Source organism: Myotis yumanensis, unplaced genomic scaffold (assembly GCF_028538775.1).
Source record: "Myotis yumanensis isolate MYYU_CA2020_CCGP unplaced genomic scaffold, mMyoYum1.0.hap1 SCAF_11, whole genome shotgun sequence".
NCBI lineage: Eukaryota > Metazoa > Chordata > Mammalia > Chiroptera > Vespertilionidae > Myotis > Myotis yumanensis.
Window position 1 is genome coordinate 44,402,571 of NW_027223762.1, and position 21,050 is coordinate 44,423,620.

Genomic DNA, 21,050 nt, shown 5'->3' on the forward strand with positions numbered 1-21,050 from the left:
GCTTTGATGTTATCTTCTCTAATCTGCGCTTGCTCCAGTGGAAGCTGAGGAAACAAACCCAGTCCAGCCTCAGCATCCCTAACTCTAAGTGGAGCTTATGAGGGTTCCATCAGGGCAGTGAGAAGAGTTGAGAGGAACTGTGAGGCCTGCCCTGGGGAGTATGGCCACTCATTACAAAGGCAGGTCTTGGAGGGCCACTTCTGCCCTCTCTCTTGCTCCTGCACTGCATGGGTGTGCAAGGGCCAAGTCCTCCCGCCTTCCTCCTCCAGGGAAGGCTGACTGAGCAGTATCTCTGCAGCAGGTTTGGGGAGGGAGCAGGCCTGCCCGCTAGTTTGCTGGTGACAAATCTGAACTGCACTGCCAGCCCCATCTGGCTCCTGCTGGCTGTGGTTAAGGGCCCAGAGGGCAGAAGAGACTATTCTCGAGCTTCCGTCAGCCCCCAACAAGCTGTCATGGGTGGATGTGGCCACAGGGCCCTCTAAGTTGCTCACTTCCGGGGAAACTCGGCTGGACGTGGGTAAGGGACCTAGCTGCGACCTAGGTCACAACACTCCTAGCAGCTCAGCACCCCAGAGCAGCGGTCACCAACCGGTGGTCCGCAGACCACTGGTGGCCCGTGAGGTCCGAAAGGTTGGCGACCGCTGCCCCAGAGGGCTGTTACCATTATTCTGAGGAAAGCTTCATTTCCTAGAAATCAGGGACATTTGCTGCCTTTCCTCACGCCATTGACCAAGAAGATGTGATGCACAATTAACAACGAATAGAAAAGGTGGCACACAGGGTGGCTCAAGTCTACCACTCAACAGGCGAGGACTTGCAGCTACTGCCTGGGCCTAGTGAGCTAGGCTTCCTTCCACTGCCAATCACACCAGCCACTCCTGTGATGTCTTCTGCTGAGGCTTAGCCATTCTTTTATGTGGGGAACTTTGTAGGATTTATCGGAAAGCCACTTTGAGATGAAGAAGGAAGAATCATAACATGGAAGAGTCCAGAGAGTGTCCCGGTACCAAATAGTTTGAAATTCTAGTGTTTGCAAATGGTACTCACTTGGGATTGAAAGCAGCCAAGTCAGTGTGTGCAGCATCCATAAACAGAATACAAGTCAGTTACAATGGAAACAAGATCAAATTGAAAAAGAAAGTGCCCCAAACAAGCCTTTGTGATGCAGAGTGACAATGAGCGTGCCATAGTCCGACTTGGTTTTGCAGTAACACTGGGAAGATGAACAATTAGCAAGCAAGTGGTCCGTGGACTGGGAAAGAAACCCTCCTCAGTTAGTTACCCCTCCCCAGTCTCCTAAACGTCTAGAACTTTCCTTTTCATATTCTTCTAATCAAAACAACTTGTCCTGGTTCCAGTTCCTTTATTCTCTGATCACACCCCTGGGCTCTGGTAGCATGACCCTCATTAGAGTTACTGTCCCCTCGGTTTTCTTCCAAACACGGGGTTCAAGACTCTGCCTTTGCCCTCTTGGGACAGTAGGTGCCCTTCAAAGCAAGTTCACCCTTCTGCATTTGAGAAGAGACACAGATGAGGGGAAGAGGGTGGGGGCCCAGGGCACCATTGGGGTTACTGCTCACCTGTGTCCGGAGCGACGCACTCGCATTTGTAGGTGGTGATGGAGTCAGGCTTGAAGTCCATGTTGATGGGGTAGTACTTGAAGGCACTGATCATCTTCTTGATGGCATCATAGATGAAGATGAAGCTGATGAGGGTGGAGAAGCCCTCCTCAGTGAAGCGGGTGATGTACTTGATAATAAAGCTGGCGTCCGTGGCCACCAAGACAAGGCACTGGATGGCTGAGTGCAGGCCAATCCAGAGGCGGAACTCCATGTAGTCCAGGCCATTGCCTCTGGAAGGCAGAGGAAAGTGAGGGGCCTCCAGCCCAGGGCTCTGGGCTGTGCTTGGCTCCCCAGACACCCCCTGAATGACTCATCTGTCCCTCCTATGGCACAGATGCCCTCCTAGGAACTGCAAGAGGACTGGGGACAGGGACAATTCGGACAATTACTGGGTGGGGTTGTCTGGTCTTTGAGAATTCTGAAAAAGGATCTCATGGGATGACAGGAAGGTGCTAAGTCTAAGACATCTCAATTCTCATATTTTGGTAACAAACATGTGAATGAAAAAAAATAATAATAAGGAATTTCAGTCTGATGGCTGGGGCAGGCCTTAGAATGGCTTCATGGCTGGCCAGGTTAGAATGGAGCCTTCCGACCTCCAGCTCAACTTCTCATGCCCTGCACTGACTTCCAAGTCATCATTGCTCACAAGCAGAGTGCTGTGAATTCTCTCCTCTCATCTTGCCTGGATGTCTCCCTACCCGCTGTGCTAATATACACTAAGATGACTGAGAGGCAGGTAGCCAGAGGAAGTCAGAGGGACCACCTGGCAGTGCTTTCTGCACAGGTAAGGACAGCTTTGGACCTGCTCGCCCCTGCCTCCCCCACCCCAGTCTCAGCAGACCGCCCGAGGAACACCTACTTGCTAAAGTCAAAGAGGAGCTTCTCGAAGATGAGGATGGGCCCTGTGCTGCTCAGGATGATGAGAGGCTGTCCAGAGAAGAGGCAGAACAAGAAGCCGGCCATGGCGGTGCCCAGGAAGCTCTCCATCACTCCCTGGGGGCACAAGGAATGTGAGGCTCCGGGAGACAGAAGGGGTCCTTTGGCACAAAACAGATCATACCTGTCTCACCAGGGACCTAGGCCACAGTGCTCATCCTTTATTCTAGGCCCTCTGCTTCCCAAATTCTGTTCATCTCCTACCCCACAACCCCCCACATCACTCGAATTCCACTGGGATGAAGGTCCTGTATGACTTCCTTTTGGCACCCTGGGACCTAGGAAACAGGGCTGCCAATGGTTCCTCTGGTCCCCGTGCCCATGCTACTCTCAGAGGACAGCCCATTTATCCATCCAATCACTTAGTCATTCTACTAGGTGCTTTTCGAGGTTAGACCATTCATTCATTCAAAATTCACTAAGTGCCTACTATGTATCAGGCATTATGCTAACTACTGGGGACCCATCAGTAAACAAGATCATGCATTTTCAGTCTAGTGGGAGATATAGATGAGTAACCAGGCAATTTCTATACAGCAGTTTCTCAACTTCAGTACTGACATTTCAAGCTTGATACTTCTTTGTGTGGGGGCTGTGCTGTGCCTTGCAGGGTGTTTAGCAGCATCCCTGGCCTCTACCCACTAAATGCCAGTAGCACCCCTTCCCAGTTATGACAACCCACACTATCTCTAGATACTAACCAATGTCTCCTGGTGGGTCAAAATCATCCCTTGTTGAGAACCACTGCTAAGGAGTATGAGAAGCTGGGATAAGGTGATGGTGCCAGAGGAGCACACAGTAGGAGTAAAGGAAGGCCTCTCCAGCGGTAGATATGTGGAAGCAGATACCCCAAAACTGACCAGAGAGGAAGTGGAGTGATGAGAATGTCCCAGGAAGAGGGAACACGGTATACAAAGGCTGGACCTGAAGGGAGCATGGCTTTGAGGAACTGAGCGATGAAAAAGGATGGAAAACAATGCAGAATGTGTGAGGTGGACAGGGATCTGAGAAGGGAACACTGGGAGATGAGGTGTGAGAGCAGGTATGACTACGCTATGAGGGCCACTCGGGGAAGCTGGGTTATTGAGTTGGTACGTGGATAACGGGGTGAACCATGGTGTCACTGGCTGTGATGGTAGAACAGCAGGTCTGGAGGGAAGATAGTGGGTGCCATGTAGACCCTGAGAGTTGGGGGATCCCATATGGATAGGCCCAGAGGCAGCTGGATATTGGACCTGCAGCTCAGGAGAGAGGTGTGGGCTGGCGATAGGGGTTCATCTCAATTTATCTGGGAAAACGTGTCTTCACCTTAATGATTTGAGCTTTCTAGTGGTTCTCTCTCGAGGGCCCCCTTCAGAGAAGACCCTTGTTTGGAGCTCAAACTCATGTCTGCTGAGCGGGTGTTTTCCCCAGGGAGGCCTGTGTTGTCATGGAAACAGTTTATCATCATTCTAAATATGTCTTAACTCCAAGTTAAGAATTTTAGGTTGGTGGGGTTTTTTAAGTGTGAGGAGAAGGCCACAATCAACAACTTGTTAATTGTGTTAAGTTCATTCAAGCAGTGTGGAAAGTATCAAATAGAGCAGATGATTCCCCTTTAAGAGTTTGATTTACACAATGCTTAAATTTAGTCTTTAGTAACATGATTTAGCCTTAGATCTTTTAAGATCTTGTTACTAACTTTTTGAAGGGTAAAGGATTACTAAAAGCGATGGTCTGAGCCTGGATGGTAGGCTTGGTTTGGAGATTATAGGACAAAGCTCCTTACTGCCACCCAGTGGCAGCGGATTTTACTGAGGTTTGCACGCATGTCCTGCACACACACCTGATAATTGTCAGTGGCGTCCCCCAGAAGCCCTCCAAAGGTGATCGCGTTGGTGATGCAGCCGAGGTAGATGAATAGGATGGCAGAGATGGACTGAATGTGGAAGCCATCGTAGAAGTCACTTAGGAACCAGGGCAACTTCCTCTTGACATCCAGGCACAGGCCCCCGAAGCACCTGCTTAAGACAGGCCCCAGCGCTGCTTTCTCGCCACAAACACCAGGGCAGGGGCAGGGCTGTTAACAAGTCTGCAGAGTCTGGCCCGAGGAAGGGGACTTGACTAGGAGTGGATGGGGGCAAGGATCTTTCCACCAGAACGTTTAAGACCAGGAAAGAGTTCTCTTAGGACTGAAAGTTTGAGGTCGGCGCCATCTCCGCTGAGAAGCGTGGTCATAAGTAGCTTGGATGGGAGGGGGAAGGCCTGATGGGAATATGCCCTGGGGTAGACCTAACATTCCACGGGGAATGGAAACCCTGGGGTCCACAGACAGCCGTCCCCCTCACGTCCCTGACATCCGCAGGGCACCTGAGCTCGGTAAACACAGCTGTGTCTGAATCCGAGGTGGAGACAACCCAGATTATAACACAGGTTCACTATGTTCTCCCAAAAGGCGTCTCGGAATCTTAACCTCTGGCACCTGTGAATGTGACCTCATTTGGAAACAGGGCCTTTGTAGATGCAATGGAGCTAGGATGAGATCATTGGTGTGGGCCCCCATTCAATATGACTGGTGTCCTCATAAGAAGAGGAAAGTGCCATGTGAACACGGAAGAGGGAGAAGGCCTTGTGACAATGGAGGCAGACAGGGAACACGAGGACTGACGGCACCACCAGAAGCTAGGAAGACGCAAGGAAGCGTTCTCCCCAGGGTCTCAGAGGGAGCACAGCCCTACTGACCTTCCGACCGGGAACTTCTAGCCTCCAGAACTGTGAGAGAATCAAGTTCTGTGGTTGAAGCCACCTTGTCTGTGACACTTGCTGGTGGCAGCCCTGGAAAGCTAATAGAGGTCACAAGGGGAGTCTAAAGAAAAGTTTGGGTCCCTCCATTCCTGTGCTGGGTCCCGCCTGTCCTCGCCTGTGGGAACCCTTCTGCTGGTGCAGGAGGGGCTTTGAGGGTATGAGGGAGAAAAGAGTGCAATGGCCAGATCCCGGGCCAGACCTCATGGTGCGGAGGGGGCGCTGCAGGGAGAGGTGGGGAAGGTTCCTGCAGGGAGGGTGGGAAGGAGACGCATCTATAGGATGCCAGGCCTGGGGTGGGCACCTTCCTGTCCAGATAAGCTCTTCCCCGATCTCGTGCTTGGCCGGCATCTCTCTGTCATCTGTGCTGCTCCCTCCGCCGACCCCACCACCGCCACTGCCACCTCCAGGGCCTCCTCCTGCAGCCGCGCCGCCTCCTGCCACAGAGCCGTTCATCTGGCCTAGCTCCGTCAGGGAGAACACTGATTTCCTGGAAGAAGAAGGGGTACATGGGACATGGGGCTCTCAATCCTGGGAAGGGCTCAACCCCCCCGCCCCAGAACTGTCCCCAGAATACCTCTTATTTCTCCAACAAAAATTATAAAATATCTTAAAATACAGAGAAAAATGTGGAAAATGATGGAACAATACCCACACACAGGTCACCCAGATTTTACAGATGTTTAAATTCAGCATATTTGCTTCTGATTTTTTTAAGAGATAAAGAAAATGAAACTGGGGGAAAAAGGTATAAACCCCAATATGGTGACATCTTCCTTTTAAATCCAAAACGAGAAAAGAAAGGGGCAGACTTGAAGTTTCCCTTGTACCATTCCCTGCCCTCGCCACCCCTCCATTCACATACTCACCTCTTGTCTGCAGAGGGCACCTTCTTGGGGGGCTCTATTCGGATATTTGGGTCCCATTCTCCAGGCGGAAGGACGATGACCTCATCCAGAAACTCGTCGATGCCAGCGATCAGATCCTCCCGATTTCGGGCTTTATAGGCCACGTCGCTGAAGAGCTGGCCGTGAGGAGGAGGAGAACGGTCAGCTCTCTGGCCGACGTCTCCTTGTTACCCACGTCCCGGGAGCACGCCGGGAGAAAATCACTTTGACCCGTTGCTCCTGCTGCCAATTTGCTCTCAGATTTTGAAATGAGAACCACCACCCGGCAGGACGTAAGGCCACTGGGAAGCAGCAGCCTTGGGGACAGCTGGTCCCTCTTGGATATGAGGGCCAGGCCTCCGAGTTCTGACTGCCGGGCTTTTGTTGAGTGGCAACCTTCCTGCTTTCAGTTGTGCACAGAGCACGCTCATTAGAAAACCTGTGCAGAGCCCGCACGAGAAGCTCAGCTGTTTCAAATCTGTCTGTAACTTCCTAGCCTTTCATCCTTGGAGGGTCGGTGTCCTCATTCCACAGTGTCTCCAGAGTGTTCGTTCTGACTTGCAGATCTGATGGGATCCTGCCTGTGGCTAAAGTCCTCTAGGCTCCCCGTCACTCCTGGAGGAGTGTGCACTCTCGGCTCCGCCCACAGGCTCAGTGTGGTCTCTGACTGCCTCTCTGTGACACCTCCTGCTCTCGAAGCTCTAACACTGAGCCTGCGTTGAACCACTTCCATCCAGCTTCTCTGTCTCCCAACCTTGGCCCCTGTTCCCTTTGTCTGGAATGCCTGCCTCCCAGGCTCATAGTGGGTCTACCTACCTGCTCATCGTAGCTTTAAAGCCCCTCATGTGAAGCCTGCTATGACTTCCTGTATTATAGGTCTGTCTCCCCACTCGGTTGACGCTCCTAAAGGGCATCAACTATTATGAGGATGACTATTCCCTCATCCTCATAATCCTCAGCACCTACACAGAGCCTGCACACAGCAGGTACTCAATGTGCCTATTGGATAAATGAATGAGTGAAGGCTCAGTGCTTGATTCAGGAGCCATGACATTGGGAATACGTTTCTCGTTCCCACTTACATCATCTACCATGAGGGTGGCAATGGCTCGGCCAATTTCATTGTAGGACTTCGCTCTCCCAGAAGGTCCCAGCAGTATGAACAGAAATCTGCAAGGAGATGAAGGAGGAAGAGGAGGGAAGTGAGAAGGAAAAACAGAAGCAGGTGAAGAGAAGGGTTCTCTGGCTCCAAACAGTATCCATTCTTAACTTTTTAACTGGCTGTAAACTTGTCTATTCCTTCTTTTTAAAAAAATTTTTTTAAATTGATTTTCAGAGAGAGGAAGGGAAAGGGAGAGATAGAAACATTGGTGAGAATCATTGATCAGCTGCCTCTTGCACGCCCCCTACTGGAAATCGAGCCCACAACCCGGGCATGTGCCTTGACCAGAAATTGAACCATGACCTCCTGGTTCATAGGTCGACGCTCAACCACTGAACCACACCAGCTGGGCCCCTTCCCTCTTTTGACTCCCATGTTTGTTTTGGAAAGACATTTCCTCTTCACTCCCACAGCTCTCCTTGAGCATCTTTTCTGTGTTCTGGTGTCCCAGAGCCACCAAGAGCATCTCTCCCAGCTGTTGGCTCCTGCTTTCGAGTGATTGCTTTAACTAAACGCTCTAAAACTCTTCCCAAGTGAGAAGACTTTCCTCCCCAGCCAATTCCCTATTGTCCCTCCCTGTCTTAGGGGTGTCTTCACCAGCACTGCATGCTGACTGCATGGACAGCTCGTCGCCTGAAGGCGGTCGTGGGGGGCAGATTTCAATGGCCCCTCACCTGGTGGGGACGGGCACCTCAGTCACCCCTCCAAGCATGGCCGACTGGATGAGACGCACGAAGGCGATGAAGGGCTGGTCCAGGAAGTCCACCTCCCCCACGAGCACGTTGGAGGCTTCTGAGTCCTTGGGGATCTTCTTCATGAATTTGTTTTTCCGCTGGTCAAGGAGGGAAAACAGGGCGCCCATGGTTACTCACATGCAGGGGTTCCAGCTCTCACTCCCTCACCCCCTTCAGATGGCTGTGGAGCCCTAACTTGGAAGAGTTCCCCTGCTTCCAAATTAAGGGCTCTCGGCAGACTGTCTGGGTCTAGTCATGCTTCTGCTGCATGAACTTGGGCACGTTATTTAACTGCTTTAAGGTCCAATGTTCTCCCCAGTAGATAGGAGATGATATAGACCTTCATGATGCATGGTGTGGCGCGTGCAGTGTGTGGGTCTTAAGTGTTGGCCCATGCTGTTATTATTGTTCTTTTATTATTTGGCCACCAAATGGTCCTTGTGATACTGATGTGAGGGACTGTTTTTGTTTCACCTGCTACCAAACTTGGGGTGCCCCGAAGGCCAGGCCTTCACCCAAGCTCCTGAGAAGTCTTCACCAAATTTCAGGTCTCTTTCGTCACTTTCCTTCCCACTCCTGGGGGCACAAGCAAGGGGACCATGAGACTCTGCCCTTGAGGTGTGCATGGTTAGAACTGAGGGGGTTCCTCTGGGCTTCCCCAAGGGGCAGAGCCACAGGGTTCCCGGGCTGTGGGCCTTAGAACGTGGACTCAACCTGTTGTGGGAAATCTCATCAGGAGATTTCAGCCAGGCTGGCGGAGGCAGGAACTGCCTTTATCCTGGCCCAGCCAAGGAGAAGACGCACTGCTGGGCGGTCCAAACGATCCGCTCCACTGCTGTCCCCCCAGGGAGGCCCCACCGCGAGTCTGTACCAGCCCCAATCCCACTCCGTCTTTAGAGGTACTTGTGTGCCATACAGCAGGTGAAACCCTGCGTGCTGGTCTTCTCTCTCCAACAAATCCCAAGCTCAGAGGCATGCTTCTCTGCCCCCCATCCCTTCCAGGCCAGGAACAGAGCCAGTAATTGGGGCTCAGTCGACACCCAAGCAATGGAGTGGGCAGAGTCACCAGGCAGCCCAGAGGGCCCTCCTCCCCCCCCGCCGCCCCCGCCCCACACACACATATGTCCTTCCTGGAGACTCTCGCTCCTTCATGAGAATGGAGCCCTGCCCATAGGGGCTCCCTGCCCGTGGAACCAAAGGCGTCTTCCTGCCCTGGCCCCTCACGGCGGCCCAGTGCAAGGGCTTTACTACCTGGTCTGGGTTTTGGGTGCGAGGAATATCATTCATGCTTCTGCTCTGGACGTGACCTAGGAGAGAAGGAAAAGAAGGTTCATCAGGGGAAGGCAGGCTCTCTCAGGTCCTTTCCCCCGGGTCCCTACACATGCTTTCCGTCTTCATAAGCAAAGGAAGAGCCCCTCTCCCCTAATCCTGCAGCCCCCTTGAGCTGGCCTCCACTCTCTTTTCTTCCCTCCAATAGCAGCTGTCTCTCTCTCTCTTATTTAAAATTTTAATTTCTTAACATGGATTTGTATTTCCACTTATTTATGCATTCATCAGTTGATTCTTGCATGTGCCCTGATCAGAGATTGAACCCAAAACCTTGGCCTATTAGGACGACGCTCTAACCAAATGAGCTGCACAGCCAGGGCTGGCGGCTCTCTTAAAAGAGTTGCCAGACCCGGGGTTCTACTTCTCCCTTCTCACTACTCAATCTGCTGTATTCTTGTCTCTACCCTCACCCCCTTTTCCTGGACAGAGACCACCTTCTGGGCAGAGACAAAGATGTCTGTTCTGTGCCAGACCCTGGGGGTGGGGAGGTGTCACTAAGCTTGGACTTTGTTGGAGAGAGAAGACGAGTTTCACCTCCACCCTCCATGACCCATGTGAATCTTTTTCTTTTTATATATATTTTTATTGATTTCAGAGAGGAAGGGAGAGGGAGAGAGAGAGAGAGAAACATCAGTGATGAGAGAGAATCATTGATCGGCTCTCTCCTGCATGCCTCCCCACTGGGGATTGAGCTTGCAATCCAGGCATGTGCCCTTGACCAGAATTGAACCCGGGACCATTTAGTCCACAGGCCAACACTCTACCCACTGAGCTGAGCCGGCTAGGCCCCATGTCAGTCTTTAAAGATGGCTAAGGATTTGGGCTGGCAGAGGGAGGGAAGGTGGGAAGAACAGTGGTGGTGAATTACTTGAACTGCTCAATAGTTCCCCTCTTTGGTTAAGGCAGGAGAAGCTCAGCCAGACCCAGGGGACACTCTCAGACCTGTCACTTCTTGGCTTTCGGCGGCCTGGGTGTCCCCTCACTTCCAGAACATGCTCCCTTGGCTCCCCCTCCTCTTACTTCCATTCAGAGCCTCTCCTCCTGGCCTCCCCTGAGGGCCTGTTTTGCCCTCGTCCCCTCCAGAGACATCAAGCCCTCCATCCTTGCTCAATCGTACCACTCCTGTCGCTGCCACGCCCGCATTTGGGCTGATCTCAAATAAAAATCTGATCATGGTCTGCCCCTGCTTAAAACTTCTCTGGGGTCCCCTCTGCCATCAGAATAAAGGCTGGGCCTTTCTGCAGGGCACAGAGGCCCTTTCAGTGGGACCCTCTCTCCCGCAGGCCTGACACTCCTCATTACCGAACCACTATATCCAGACCTGAGTACACAGCGCCCTCCACAGCCTTCCTGCACCTGCTGTTTGTCTCCCTTGCTCAGAACACCCTTCTCCTTCCTGGAAAACGCCTTCCTATTTATTCCCCAAGACTCAGGAATAGCCCCTCCTCACTGAGCTTTCCCGGGCGCCACCTGCACACATGCTGTAAGCGCTTATTCATGCCTTTTGTTGGGGTCCCCACTCCTGCAGCACAACGCAGGGGAGACCTCATCCACAGCGAATAACTGAAGACCTTCGCCGCCTGCTCACTGCTGCCCCCTGGCGCCCCTGCGTGCAATAACCAAGTCCAGGGGGAACTATGAGGACCCAGGGTCACTACAAATAGAGAAAAAAGCCCACGACACACTGCAGCTGAGGCCTCGGACAAGGGCCACAGCTCCTCCCGAAACATCCCTCAGGCCTGGTTTGCTCATATCTTGGCATTTTAGTGAAAGTCTTTAAAGGAAAATAGGATTGCTATTTTCACACTGCCTTTTCTTTTCACTTTCCAAGTCCCCTCTTTTCTTTGCCTCGTAGCTCACCTGTCCTGTTCATCTCTGATGAACTGTCTGAAAAAGCCCCGTGTTCGACCAGGCACCTCCCTGGCACTCAGGGGCTGTGACTGCAGCGTTTCATTGTCCTGGCGGCTTGAGACTGTCACCCAGTGATGGGAGCACTCTCTGTCGGGGGCGGGGGGGGGGGGGGGGGGGCGGCGGGCGGGTAGGGGAGATACCTCCCATGTTTTTAATTCTGTTTCTAGGAAGGCTTTTTACCAAAAACAGGGCTAATGATCAATTTGATGAAAACCAAGGTATAAACTAAGTTACAAGTGCCTAGCACATAGGACTGGGTAGTGATTATGTCAGGACTTGATTTAGAGCTGCATTTTTTCCAGAATAATTATATAGAAAATTATGGTAGTAGCCCTAGCCAGGTTGGCTCAGTGGATAGAGCATCGGCCTGCAGACCAAAGGGTCCCAGGTTCGATTCTGATCAGGGCTCGTGAAGGAGGCAACCAATCAACATGCCTCTCTCATATCGATGTTTCTCTCTGTCTTTCCCTCTCTCTTCCACTCTCCCTAAAAATCAATGGAAAAATATCCTCGGGTGAGGAAAATAAAAATGTACGGTAGTAAATTAGGCTCTGAGAGTAGACCAGCTTTCGGTGAAAGTTAGAATTTTCCTGGCTCCTGTCCTGAGAATTCTAGACAGGCCCTGGGCTTGTCTCCTCCGCCTTTGAAAGAATATGAAAGCCAACATTCCACGGCTGCCACAGCCAGGACCAGGCCGTCACGAAGACGCTGTGGCGCAGTGGCAGAGGACACTCACACAGATGGCCGTAGCTTATGCGTGGCTGCACCCGCAGGTCCTCGGTGGAGCGGTGTAGGCTGGGGCCGGCTGGGGGGCTCCGGGCTAGGCTTCGACCTGGGAGGAGGAGCAGAGGGGTTTGCTTTGGAGCCTGGGTTTGCCTCCCCATCGATGTGGTACTAAGTGTATTGTCATTTCTCCTGAATAAAGCTGGGCTACAAGACCTGTCTGTTCTCCTTCCAGGAAGAGGGTGTTTTTGGTTGTTCTGTTTTTTGTTCTTGTTTGGGGGGCTTTTTTTTTTTTTTTTTGGAAGCAAGTTAACTGTCTGAACAAGATTAAATATTTGTACTGTTGAAAGTGAGAGAGATGACCAATTGATCCAATAGCCACAGGTGTTGTAGATGGCCTGGCTTTATCCCGGATTGCACCTCTAGCTTGGCTGTGTGACCTTAGGCAAGTAACGTAACCTCTCTGTGCCCAGGCTTCTCATTTGTCAAATGGGGATGATGAGAACAGTACCTAGTCACAGGTTATCGTGAGGATGAAGTGAGTCACGCTTCAGTGCTGGAACATGGTAGGTACCGCGTGTGTGCCTGCAGTTATGATACACTAAACACTCCCCCATTTCAGGCAGTTCTAAAGAAATTCCTCAAGGCTCATTATTTAGCTACTTTGTTCTGATGACGGCATTTATCTGAGAGGTCCAGCAAGGCTAGTAGTGTCTGGGCATCTCAACTCTGGGATATCAAGATGGAGGGTGGCAGGTTTGAGATGTGTGAATGGAACAAGCCGCTCTCCCCAATGCCCCCCACCCCCACCCCCAGCTAATCAGAGTGACCCAGCTGCCAGGTTTACCAGGCCTGGCACCCTGAGATGGCCCAGCCCCTCCCACCATCTCGACGTGCTTCACTTTCTCTCGGGCTCTTGGCTCTTCTTGGGGGGGTGCTCAGTGGGGAAAACTTTAAGCCCTTACCATAAACACACCATCTCTACAGCATTTACAACCCTGACTGCACATGAGAGCTTCCTAAATTCCCTGTTTCCAGGCCACACCCCAGACCAACTGACCACAACTCTACAGGTGGGACCTAGGCTTTAGGACACATACCATACCCACCTCCCAACCCCTCCACCCCCACCCCCACCCCAGGAATCGCAAGGCACAGCCCAGGCTGAGAATCAACTCTCCTCCTAGAAATGGTTCAGCGCTGGGGGTGGGAACAGCACCGGGGTGTGGCTGGGGTCCCTGCTAAAGAAGGAGGCTAAGGAACCCCCAGAATGTCTCCAGCTTGGTGAAGTGCAGGAAGCTTCCAAGGTGCCCAGACTCTCACTGACCGGGGCTCGCCCCCCCCCCCCCCCCCCCCCCCCCCCCCCCCCGTGCCCAGGGCCCACCAGCATGGCCCGGCTCACCGGTCGGGGAGGAGACCGACTTCCCGATGTCCGCCAAGGAACGGTGGATGGGCTTCGTGGTTTGGTGCCGGTGCTTCCTCAGGAGGACGTAGCTGACCCTCTCCCGGAGCTCCGGCCGCAGGAGGCCGTCCTCGATTTGTTTCTCAATGACGTCATCTAAGGGGACAGAACGGGACAGAAGGAGCAGGGTTGTGGGGTCTTCCGTTTCCTCTGTTATTTGTGGGATAAAAAGTGAGCTAAAGGAGGCAGGATGTGGGCAGAGTCCCGGCTTTACCCACAAACTGCTGAAACTCGGGCAAATCACGAACCCTCACCTCCCCGTGCCCAAAAGGGTGTGCCCGCGTCCGTGCGTGTGCCTGGGCACGCACGCGTGTGGGTGCATGTGCACATGTGTAGCATTCTCTGCTCTATCAATTCTATTGTCAAAAGCAAGTGACATCAGCCCTGGCCCGTGTGGCTCAGTTGGCTGGCGTCATCCTGTGCACAGTGCCGGGAAAGGTTGCTGGTTGGATCCCAGCCAGGTCACCGGCAGGGTTGTGGGCTGATCCCTGGTAGGGTTTCGCTCTCACATCAATGTTTCTCTCTCTCCCGCTCTCTTTTCCTTTTTCTCTCTCAAAAACCAATGTAAAAAAATATTTTTAAAGTAAATGTAATCATACATATGGAAGTTCCCCTAGAAGCACAAAAGTACCAGGTTAAATGACTTGATTCCTAACATGAATTCTCTTTAGGAAAGTATTTTGGGCAAAATGCTTCTGGCACCATTGAATGTGCTAGAACAAAATTCACAAAAAGTTTGAGTGATGACAAGGCAAGCCACCCCCCCCCCCCCCTTTGCCACTCCACGAAATGAGGGCTAATTTCCTAAAGAGGAAGGATGACCCATTCACCCTGCGGGAAACAGGTTGCCGAGGCCACAGCGTCTGCAGCTACACTGAGAAGCCCTCTCCCCGGCTGCACTGCATTTCAGAGGGTGGTCATTCCCTCCGCTGGAACTCTACGGGGGACTGAACCTTGGAGCCACTGCGGAATCAGGCAGTGTCAGAGGTGAGGATGGACTGGGGCGGGCAGGAGGCGGGAGGGGGAGAGCTGCCCTGGTTTTGGGGGCCTCCGTGGTCCCCACTCACCTATGATCTGTGGTAAGGAGCCGCTGTCCAAATCGAGCAGCACCGTTCCCGTCTGCAGGCAGGTCCGGAGCTCAAAGAGGCTGTGCAGGGACAGTGTGGCCACGTGGGGCTTGCTCCAGCGTTCACCTCCTTCCTCCACCTTTTCTTCAAACTTTATCCACCTGGGAGGGGTAAGGATGGGGCTCAGCGTGGCCAGGGTCCTTAGGAGGGGCCCCTACCTGGGTCTCCTCAGGAGAGGGTGTTGGCCTGCAAGTTATTCTGTGCTTGGCGTTGGGGCGTTGGCTCTAGAGCAGTGGTTCTCAACCTTCTGGCCCTTTAAATACAGTTCCTCATGTTGTGACCCAACCATAACATTATTTTCGTTGCTACTTCATAACTGTAATGTTGCTACTGTTATGAATCGGCATGTAAATATCTGATATGCAGGATGGTCTTAGGCGACCCCTGTGAAAGGGTCGTTCGACCGCCAAAGGGGTCGCGACCCACAGGTTGAGAACCGCTGCTCTAGAGTCTAGATCTAGACTCACAGGTGGAGGATCTCTCAGAGACCCCCTCCCTGTCCCCACTCCTCCTGGTGCTGTCGTGCTCAGAGCAAAGTGGCATCCAGGGGATGACCACAAATGGCACAGGGGTCCTTTGCAGGGGTGGTGGGCATGCTCTGAAGCGGGACTTGGTGACGGCTGCACCCCTTTGCACAGGTACTAAAAACCCTTTAACCGCACACTTACAATGAGGGAACTTTACGGTGTTCTAGAACAACAAAGCTGTTAAAGTTCCCGTTGGAACCTGGTTACCTGGGGCTGGTCACTCGTGTGTGCAGTGTCTGCCTCATGGGGTGTGGTTGCTGGGAGCATTTCCTGACGGGTTCTACGGCAGGACCTGTGGTTCCCAAGCATGTGCCCTAGACTTTTATCCTGAACGTTCAGGTTAAAATCCAAATGTCAGCTGGGGAAGGAAAGACGCTAGACCACGGATGTGTGAGAATTTGTCCTTTCTAGAAGCCTTGGAATCAGCTGGGTGGAGCGGGCTGAGTGGTAAGGCCTGGACAGAAGTAGCACCTGCCTGGGCCTCCCTGCAGGGGGCAGCACCGGATCGCCTGAAGAGCTACCTGGAGCGCAGCTCTGTAAGATGTCAGCCCCAAAATAGTGGGGAGCTTCCAGCTATTCCAATCAAACCCCCAAGGGAGTGCTGTGGACCGTGACTACCTAATTCTAAAGTTCCTCTGAAAACGGTGCCGTCTGAGAATGGTGGGGAAAGTCTGAAAAAGGAGAAGAATGGGGATGGGACATGATTCTAGTAGATATAAAACTTTCTAAAAAGCTTCAGTCATTAAAACGTGCAGTTCCAGTCCAGAGACAGACAAAGGGATCATGAAAACAACCTGGACCCCCATGGGAATTTGGGTTTTGATGGAGGAGTTGTTCTAAAGATGACCAACCTGCCCAGCTAGCGTGGCTCAGTGGTTGAGCCTTGACCTCTTAACAGGAGGTCACGGTTTGATTCCAGGTCAGGACACATTGCTTTCGAAATTTTAGAAACAATAAAAAATAAGAAGGTAAAGGCATTCAAAGCTCTCCCAACCAGAAGACACCATGGTGGATATTTTGATGACTATCATTGTAGATCTCTGTGTGCATGAACTCACATGTGTGCACACACAATTTTACATTATTGACACCATGGGGGTAATATCTCATGGACATCCTTTCATGTTTATTAAATTGATATCATTTTAAAGTCTCTTTGGTACCTCGTTGTCTGAATGGACCATAATTGATACAAATAATCCTCACTTGGTGGACATTTATTTAGATTATTTCTAATTATTCTGTATTATAAATAGGTTGGTTTGAGTATCCTTGGCCCCTGCCCAATAATTTCCTTAGAATAAGCTCTCCGAGGTGAAATTGCAGTCTGCATATTTCTAAGTATATGGCATACATTGCCAAACTGTTCTCCAGAAATTGTGCCAATTTACACTTCCACCAACGTCCAGACCACCTCACATTTCTCTGAAGTCCCCCAAACTCTAGTGTTGCTGTTTTTTTCACCTTTGTTCTGGAACTGAAAATCATGTTACATTTGCATTCTTTTGGTTACTAATGGAGTTGAATATCGTTTCCTTTGCCAGATTCCCTCTTGACACAATTGCATGAGTACTTTGTATTATCAATATTTAACGTTCTGATTTAATATCTTTATTTGAGATCAGTTAACCGGGCACCTGGTGAGGCCTGAGGGCTTGAAGGGACACAGGATGGGGAGGTGTGATTAGAGGAGACCTGGGAGATGAAGACCTAAAACACAGGGGCTGGAGCAGAGACCACGCAGACACTTGCCTCGGAGACTCACCAAAGTGCTGCTAACTTTTTAAATGGGGAGATCTATTTGGGGGAACGCTGTTTGAATGATAGCAGACCCAAGTCTGTACGATACCAATCCAAAGTTTTTCTAAGCATTGTAGTAGCATAAGGATTTGCAAGGAAGAGATGAAAGAACAAGTTCAAATGTTTTGGTCAAGAGGATGCCCACTTTCTCCCTGAGAGTCTTTCTTCTACTCAACAATCACATCGCCCTTTTTTCCCTCTCAAAAATACACAAAATAACCCAGCCGACATGGCTCAGTGGTTGAGAGTCAACCTCTGAACCAGGAGGTCACGGTTCAATTCCCGTCAGGGCACATGCCTGGGTTGTGGGCTCAATCCTCAGTGTGGGGCGTGCAGGAGGCAGCCGATCAATGATTCCCTCTCATCATTGGTGTTTCTATCTCTCTATCCCTCTCCCTCCCTCTCTGAATTCAATAAAAAATACTTTTAAAAATACACAAAATAAATTATACTGTTATTTTGTCACTGAAGATGCTATTGCGACTTCGTGGCCTTACCCTGCCCCGCACCATCGCCCCCCCACCCCCGCAGTCCCGCCTCTCTATTCACCCACAGGTGACGTGTCCCAGTGCACTTGAGTTGATTTCTCTCTACACTGTTTCCTAAACATCCTGGGGGACATTCCAGGCAGCTCTCTCCACGACATCCCCTTCTTCAGCTTTCCACCTGCCCAAACGCACCTCCCCTGGAAGGAGGGGGTGAGAGCACACCTCTTCTTTGAAACACCCTCTTCTTAACTCCAGATAGCAAGGACAGCCCATCCTCTCCCCCTCCACTGTGTCAGGCACCTACAAAACATCAGTTCTACACCCAAACAGACGAGAGCACCGACCCACCCGAGCCGTCTGCAGAAAAGCCAGGTTACCCATTCCCGGGCCCAGGGTAAATGCCAGAACTAGATTTCTGCTGCTGGCACCCCTAACTTGATTTCCAAAAATTCACATGACGACTTCAAAAGTACTGGAGGACTTCAGGAGGAACACCTCTCTGGTTCTCCTTGCAACTATTTTGGGGATCAAGATGTTGAAACAGCAAGCCTGCGAACTGGAACTCTATTTTGTGGGGTGTTTTTTTTCTTTCTCTAAAACCAAATTTTTATTCTCTGGTTTGAAAAGGAGGGCAAGTGGTGGTTCTGTTTAGTTCCAGAGAACATCAATTTTGTGTTTTGAATGGCGACAGCTAGAAACAGAGCTCACTTTGACCTTGAGTGGAACATGGACACATGGGGGACCCAAACCCTGCAACAGAGGTTTCCAGCGCTGGCCACCTGTTAGCATTTCCTGGAGGGATTTGAAAATACTGAAGCCTGGGTGGTGGCCCATCAGGAGCAGCCTGGCCATGGAAGCTCCTAGGTTATTGGACTGCGCCCTGAGGTTGAGGAGCCCTTGCTCTGCAACCATATAGATCTGTATGACGAGGGGTAATTGGACCTGTCTGGGTTCCCACTGCAGGCAAGCCGCTCTGGGCACATGGTCCCATCCTCCTTACGCCAGAGGGGACGTGGCCTCTATCCCTCAGGGTGGCTCTGAGAACACCTGGTGAGAGTGGAACCCCAAATCCGGAGACTCTTTTCTAGTACGGCCATGTTTCTTTCTTTCTTTTTTTTCTTTTAAATTCTCACCTGAGGATATTTACTCCATTGATTTTTAGAAAGAGTGAAAGGGAGGTGGAAGAGAGAGAGAGAGAGAGAGAGAGAGAGAGAGAGAAACATCCATGTGAGAGACACACAGCTATTGGTTGCCTCCTGCATGTGCCACACGTGGCCCAGTGCCAGGGAGAACCTGCAACCCAGATACATGCCCTTGATCGGGAACCAAACCCGAGGCCCTTTGGTCCACAGGCTGACTCTCTAACCACTGAGCAGACTGGCCAGGGCCACTTTTGTTTTATTGTGCCTACAGATCATCTGGGGATCTTGTTAAAATGCATATTCTGATTTAGCAGGCCCAGGATGGGGTCCAAGATTCTGCATTTCTAACAAGCACCCAGGCAGGTCACCTTCAAGGATCATAGGTCTCTGCAGTAGAATGTCCTCTTCCTTCTTTTCCAGATCCGATCCCTTCTTCTTCCATCGCCTGGCAAGAGTGCCATCTCCTCTACTAGTAAAAGCCTCCCAGTCATCCCCCTTATTTCTCCTGTAACAATCACCTGGGACAGGGCTTTGATCTTAAGTATGCATCAGGATCATCTGACAGCCTTGGGAAAATGCAGATTCCAGCTTCCTGATTCCATGGGTCTGGGGTGGAGGGGAGGGAACGCCAAGCATGTGGACATTTTTAACAAGTTCCTTGGTGCTGCTGCTGCTGCTGCTCTGGGGACCACACTCTCCTGGAATGCCGATTCTTAAACTTGGTTGCACATAAACATAGCTAACATGCTTTTAAATCTACAGGTCTAGATCATATCATGGCTCAATTCACATCCGAATATCTGGATGGGACCCAGGCAACTCTGCTGCAGGTGTTTCTAGGTAAAATCCCTGACTTCTGGGGCTCAGAGGCTAAAATCACTAATTACAGTCGATCCTGTTTTCCCATTGTTTGGTACAAACAGATGGTCCCGACTTCCAATGGTTTGACTTTCGAGTTTTTGACTTGACAATGGTGCAGAAGTGATAGGCATTCACTAGAAACCATACTTGGAATTTTTAATTTCGGTCTTTTCCCAGGCTAGCGATGCTGCCCGCTACGATACTCTCATGATTGGGGGGCGGGGGGGGGGCAGCAGCAGCGAGCCCCAGCTCCCCGGGAGCCAAGCTATCACCAGGGTAAACAACCAGTCTACTGTGTACTGTGTTGCCAGCATTTTGGGGACATTATTTTTGTGTTTTCCCGTCTCATCATGTCCACAAAGTGCCCGTGTGTGTCTCCTGCTTCCGGTGAGAAGAGGAAGGCACTCGCTCTTGAGATGACCCTCAAGGTAACTGCCCCGCTGTGGGCGTGTCAGTGTTCTGAGCACATTTAAGGTGGGCGAGGCTCAGCTGTGATGTCCAGCAGGTTAAATGCATGTCTAACTTACAATATTTTCAACTTGCAATATAGTCACACTGTCCCTGCACAGCCTCTTGCAAGATGGATTTATTGGGACTTGACCCCACGGTCAGTTGAGAAGCATCTGTACCTGCCTCCCCAAATAGACATCAAACTACTGGAGGACAGGAACCCTTTCTTCTCTGCTGTCCCTTCTGTCCCCTGCCCAGAGCAGAGCTCATTAAATGCTGGTGCCCTCCTGCTTGAGGGTCGCAAGGCCTCACTGATCACTCTGGCTATGAGGAAACGCCTGAGAAAAAGACAGCCCAACAACCGTGGGGTGTAGGAGTGCTTTAGAAGACCCAGAATGACCTAAGCAGCGAGGGCGATAGTCTAGGATTGTCGCAGACGGACACGCAAAGGTCGGCCAGGCAGGAGCTGCCTCCCGATGGAAGCAGGCACCACCGCCTATGAAACAGTCATGTGTGAACATGTCAGACGGGAATCAGAAGACTGAACCCAACCATCACTTTAGAGGAAACAGAGGGGCCAGGGAATCGGCGAAACACCAGCACAGGGACACGATGACCAAAACCCAGAAGATGGAAAACCATACAAGGCAAATAATGCACTTTCTTTAGCAATAACGGCAACTGCAAGGGAACAATAAAGAAGGAGGAAACTGTAGATTAAAAATAACGTAATAAATATATCTCCCAAATGCAATGTGTGGATGAATCATATTTTTTAAAAAAAACATGAGATAATTTGGGGAACATGGATACTGCCTGGATAATTTGATGAAAATAAGAAATTCCTGTCATTTTTAAAAAATGATGCGACAGCCCTGGCTGGTGTGCTCAGTGGTTAGAGCGTCAGCCCGCACACCCAAGGATCTCGGGTTTGCTCCCCACCCCTGGTTGAGGCGCATGCCGGAGGCAACCAGTCAGTGGTTCTCTCTCTCTCTCTCTCTCTCTCTCTCTCTCTCATAAAAATTAAATAAAACGAGAATGATGTGCCAGTGCTACTGTGACTGTAATAAAAAAGAGGTCTTTACCCAAAGAGTTGAAAACAGAG

At 51.2% G+C, this 21,050-nt stretch overlaps 1 protein-coding gene across 3 annotated transcripts in view; it reads right to left on the reverse strand.

The window, feature by feature from the left end:
* Positions 1-21,050, reverse strand: part of SLC4A5 (solute carrier family 4 member 5) — a 73,979-nt gene that overhangs the window by 22,683 nt on the left and 30,246 nt on the right. For all 3 annotated transcript variants that reach the window (XM_070429507.1, XM_070429504.1, XM_070429506.1), the window contains 11 exons: positions 14,618-14,778; positions 13,491-13,646; positions 12,102-12,197; positions 9,377-9,432; positions 8,066-8,223; positions 7,312-7,399; positions 6,212-6,366; positions 5,647-5,832; positions 4,387-4,561; positions 2,485-2,618; positions 1,581-1,852 (listed from right to left, as the gene is read on the reverse strand). In XM_070429507.1, the coding sequence (XP_070285608.1) occupies positions 1,581-1,852; positions 2,485-2,618; positions 4,387-4,561; positions 5,647-5,832; positions 6,212-6,366; positions 7,312-7,399; positions 8,066-8,223; positions 9,377-9,432; positions 12,102-12,197; positions 13,491-13,646; positions 14,618-14,778 (1,637 nt within the window). The remainder of the gene's footprint in view (positions 1-1,580; positions 1,853-2,484; positions 2,619-4,386; positions 4,562-5,646; positions 5,833-6,211; positions 6,367-7,311; positions 7,400-8,065; positions 8,224-9,376; positions 9,433-12,101; positions 12,198-13,490; positions 13,647-14,617; positions 14,779-21,050) is intronic.